The sequence below is a fragment of the Anolis sagrei genome, chromosome 2 (assembly GCF_037176765.1).
Source record: "Anolis sagrei isolate rAnoSag1 chromosome 2, rAnoSag1.mat, whole genome shotgun sequence".
Lineage (NCBI taxonomy): Eukaryota > Metazoa > Chordata > Lepidosauria > Squamata > Dactyloidae > Anolis > Anolis sagrei.
In genome coordinates this window covers 132,130,318-132,135,357 of record NC_090022.1, presented here as the reverse complement: position 1 = coordinate 132,135,357, position 5,040 = coordinate 132,130,318, and the positions used below count along the sequence as shown (strand labels likewise).

The following is a 5,040-nucleotide window of genomic DNA, read 5'->3' as shown; positions in this document are numbered from 1 at the left end:
TGACACAGGCTAGAGTGGAGGGGGAGGCTAAAATGTAATCAACCATTGCCTGAAGCTGCTGCAGAAATTGCCATATTGATCCTGCTCTTGCTCAGTGAAGGGGAAAATTTAATGCAAGGGGTCCAGTGTTGACAGTATTATAGGAAGTAATTATATTGAATTCCTGATTCTCCTTTTCCTTTGCAACCATCCCCATAGCTGGAAGGTACTGGGAGAAGATGAATGTGAGTGACCCAGTCTGGAAAAACAATGCCAAAGACCCAGATGGGGAGGAAGGATCAATTTGCATCGTTGACATGGCGGCTCCCGTCTATTATTGTATCTTGTTTGCTGTTGGTCTGCCAGGTAAGGAAATGCAGAGAAGTAAGCACTGTCTCCTTTGTTGTGTCACAAGAAATCTCTGAGTGGGACACAGCAGAAAGGAAGATCAAAACCTCATGACAGGGTCATTTTTATAGAATCATAGAGTTGGAAGAGACCACAAGGGCCATTCAGTCCAACCCCTGCCAGGCAGAAACATCCATTCAAAGCAGAAGACCATCCAGTCGCTGTTTATTATATTTTACCTAGGCTGGATCCAAACAGGCCTTTATCCCAGAAGCGGATGATTCTGGGAGCCTGTCCACACCCACCCCAGAAAATGCACGCTTTCTGGGGTGGGTGTCCACACGTTCTCTCGTGAGCAGCCTGAGAGAACGTGTGGAGGCCCTATCTCCCTCCTCCCAATGCCTCCAGACTCCTTACAAAACTAATAAAAATGTATGTGCTCTCCATTTGAAGCCTTGGCTGGCTCTCCCAGCGTGTAAAAATGATGTGCCAGGAGAGCGGGGTGGGGGGTGGGTGGGGAATGAGTGATTTTATTAGTTTTCTAAGGGGTCTGGTGGCTTGAGGGGAGGGGTGAGTATTCCCACAATTTACGGGCCCCTAGAGGTAGAAATTGAGCTGCTTTCCAGATATATTGCATTGCAACTCCGGGCCCATCCAGACAGGGCCTGTCCATACAACATTCTGGATAGTCCCGAATTAATTCCCTACAAACCACACCTTCTTGGAAGGTGTGGGACAAATGCACTATTTCCGGTGTCTGGGCTATAGCCCAGACTACAGTCCATACACCACAGTTTATCGGTCTAAATAATCCTGGTAAACTGTGGGAATACCTACCCCTCCCCCCAAGCCCCCAGACCCTTTTGAAAAATAAAAAAAACTTACTAAGCCTGCAGTATATCCTCAGAACAGCTCTCCGAGAGTATACTGCAAATGACGCACCAGGAGAGCCGGGTGGGGGGGGGGGGGGAGAGGAAAATCTCTCCCCCCCCCCCCAACCTCCTGGCAGGTCATTTGTATGTGCTGGGAGAGGCACTCTGAGGGTATACTGCAGGCCTGGTAAGTTTTTTTTACTTTTCTAAAGGGTCTGGGGACTTGGGGGGAGGGGAGTACGGCCTCTGGATGTTCTCTCGGACTGATCCCAAGGAAACGTCTGGACAACCCACCCCAGAAAGCACGCATTCCATTTGAAGCCTTGGCTGGCTCAGAAACATCCGTGTTATTTTAACACGGATGCTTCTGGGATGGCAGGATCTGAAAGGCAGAATGCAGCCACATTATCCCTGACAATTGGCAATGTAGTCTCTCCTTAAATCAGAGAAGGTCCAGGAGTCCAGGAACCAATGCCACACTCCATTCATGGGAGTTGCACCTCCAATCCCATATGCAGTATGGAAGCAGATGGGGGTTTTTTATGCTTCTGCTTTAAAATAAGACCATGGATACAAAAATCCAGGGTCTTTTTACACAACACAATTATAGCACTATAATAAACTGCCATAGTTCCATCCTATGGAACCCAGGAACAAAAAAGGTGATACATTGTCCTGATTTGAAGGGAAAGTCCCTATTATATTAAGGTTTGCACAGAAGGTTCCTACAACAGAACTGTAGATTTCACCCAGGGTTCATTATACCAAGAAGGATTGTGACTGGCACAATAGCATCTAAGGCATTAATTACAGTGCTGGGCACTAGAGGGAGCCATGGACTCATGAAGATATGAAGAACTCTGTGCCTCTGGCTGGACAGTTTGGCAGGTGCAACTCTATGCACCTATGAGGAAGGACAGGTGTGAAATTTGGTAAATGGCTCTGAGAAAAAGTGCAAAAGAGGAGCAGATCAGCTTCAGAAAGAAGAGCTGGGGTGAGGGTACATAATCTGGCAACAGCCAAGAGTGTAGGGGTCTTGATCATAAATGAGATTTTATTTATTATTTGTTGGATTGATTTTATGTGAGTTCATCCCTCATTACTTTCAGAAAACTGGACCCAAGGTGACTGGAAAGGTAAAAAGCAAACACTACAAAACAGGCTAAAACATCCTAAATGTTAAATCTATTCTCGAGGCGTTGGAAAGAAAAGCTGCAGATACTTAAATGAAATGTATTTTTATGCAACCCAGCAGTAGTGTCAAAGGTCTGAATAAAATGTATCTGTCTATTAGTGGGAGAGCAAGTAGGGGCTCAACCTAGTTGCCCTGGAAAGCTACCTGGAACTAAACCCAACTTTGCAAATGCAAAATATTAATTATGACTTACTTACAATTTTCTCTGCCTCAGATTCAAATAACATATTTGTATATTTTAATGACTATGTGCTCCTCTCTTCCTTGCTCTAGTTAACATTTTGGCTGCCATTGCACTCTCGCGCCTTGCTGCTCGCACTCACAAATCCTCCTACTGGTACCTCCTGGCCCTCACAGCATCCGATATCCTGACACAAGTCTTTGTTGTCTTTGCGGGTTTCATCATCCAAGCAGCTGTCTTGGGCCGTGCGGTCTCTGGTACCTTCACCCATGCTGCCAACGTGCTGCAATTCACAGCCAACCATGCCTCCATCTGGGTGACTGTATTGCTGACCGTGGACCGTTATGTGGCCCTCTGTCACCCTCTGCAGTACAGAGCTGTCTCCTACCCAGAGCGCACTCGGAAGATCATTGGTGCCACGTTTGCAGTGTCTTTGGCTACTGGAATTCCCTTCTACTGGTGGCTAGATGTCTGGCATGATGTCCACCCACCAACCACCATGAACAAAGTCCTGAAGTGGCTCCACTGCTTTATCATCTACTTCATTCCTTGTAGTGTCTTCCTGGTTACCAATTCAGTGATCATTTGCAGGCTCAAGCACTCAGGGAGGCCCAATCGACGTCTCAGCAAAACCACAGCAATTCTTTTGGCCATCACCACTGTCTTCATTGTCCTCTGGGCTCCAAGAACATTTGTCATTATCTACCACCTCTACATCACCTCAGTCAATCAAGATTGGAGAGTACATCTGGCCCTAGATGTGGCCAATATGGTGGCCATGCTCAACACCTCCCTCAACTTCTTTCTGTACTGTTTTGTTAGCAAAACCTTCAGGCGCACTGTTCGAGAGGTGCTGCTATCCTATAGGCTACAATGCACCCTATCACCAAGGAAGAATAGTTTCTTGGATCCATCCTTGAAGCCATTGGGACTGTTGGGTAGAACTTCAGTCTAGGGAGACTTGTCAATCTTCTGCAACTGTATTCAACTTTATGAGAAGATCTCACTGACCAATAAGTTATTGACTTTCTGGAAAAGATTGGCTTGGCATCATAGTCAGCTGCATGATGCAGCAGCACTGGATAATTTCATGGTTTTGTCTGTGTGTAATCATGGATAGTTATCTGTGTGTGTTTGTTTATGTGTGTATCTGTATGCATGTACATGGCAAAGATTGGGAAAGTTATTTTTGACCACAGCTCCCAGAATCTCCTAGAAAATCAAGTTGTAGGATTTTGAAAACACAATTCCATTTCCCACTTTATTTTCAGTCTCTTATGTGTAGGAAGTGTATGAGAGAGAGAAAAATTAACTTAGGGTTACTATTGAATAGGTTACTATTTGCAAAGTGGAAGTAGTCCACAAAGTGCTTGTATCTGCAATGGAAAAGAAAATGCTGGCCACTGCCACTACTAGCCAACATCCTCCCACAACCAGAGTCCAAGGGAGGAGGCAAGAAAGGTAACATTCACTCTGCCAATGTGACAGGAGTCTACAAATGATTGCTTCTTCACTGAATCAGTGATCTCACATGGGAATCTTTCAAGTGGCCACCCTGTGAGCCCATTTGTGCAAATAAGCTGTCAATCATGAACCTGGGTTCATATTCCCACCCCAGATTACCTCTGGCCAAACTTCTGGTTTAACCTACCTCAAAGGGCTGATATATATGGCATGAAGTGCATTAAGTAAGATCCTTGTTGTCCGGAGCTCTTTGGATGACAGAAAATAAATAATAGATACCATGTAAATTAAATAAGAATGTATCTTCATCCTGGAAAACACCCAAATGCTCATCCTTCTGTCTCTTTTGAGGAGGAGTGGGTCATCCCCCTCTTGCTTTGAATCTTGAAAATATCATAGCGGACATGATTGAGTTGAGCCATCCTTCAGAGGCCCTGTCAGACTCACCCTGCGCCCTCCATCAAGAGCAACCAAGCCCTAACAACGGGAGGTGCTGGTGTTCTTTGCACTGATCACACATGGCACTCTTTGGTATGTGGTACAAAAGCAAAACTTCACAAATAAACTATGAGTTTGTGATCAAATATCCTTGGGTGTATGTTTCTGAAATGAACAGGGCAGCCTATTGGCATGGGATGGGGGGGGGGGGGGCTGTAGAGATTAAACAGAATGCCCCACAGTTGTGTTCCTGATGAACAGAAGCATAGTTTCTATATCACTGAAAGTGAAGGTACTAGGAAATCTTGAAGAAGTGAAATACTCAGAAAAGAGGCGATAAGGGCTGTTTCCCATGTTGGTAGTGCAATGAATCCACTCTGAACTTTTAAAAAGCTATCCACGGTACGTATTGCTGCTGTTATCATTCATGGAAAACATACCCTATGAGGAGTCTTGAAAAGCACCTCAGGACCGGGGTGGGGTGCGATGTTTTTGGGTTGCAGCTCCCATCATTCCTCACTAACAGCGAGGGCTGCTGGAGATTTAGATCAAAAACATCTACA

General features: G+C 45.4%; 1 protein-coding gene across 1 annotated transcript; it reads left to right on the top strand.

The window, feature by feature from the left end:
- Window positions 1–217: 217 nt before the first annotated feature.
- GPR142 (G protein-coupled receptor 142) lies at window positions 218–4,546 on the top strand. Its single transcript, XM_060764258.2, has 2 exons — window positions 218–345; window positions 2,668–4,546. The coding sequence occupies exons 1-2, from the start codon at window positions 219–221 to the stop codon at window positions 3,528–3,530; spliced, it is 990 nt and encodes a 329-aa protein (XP_060620241.2). The 5' UTR covers window position 218; the 3' UTR covers window positions 3,531–4,546.
- The last annotated feature ends 494 nt before the right edge of the window (window positions 4,547–5,040 follow it).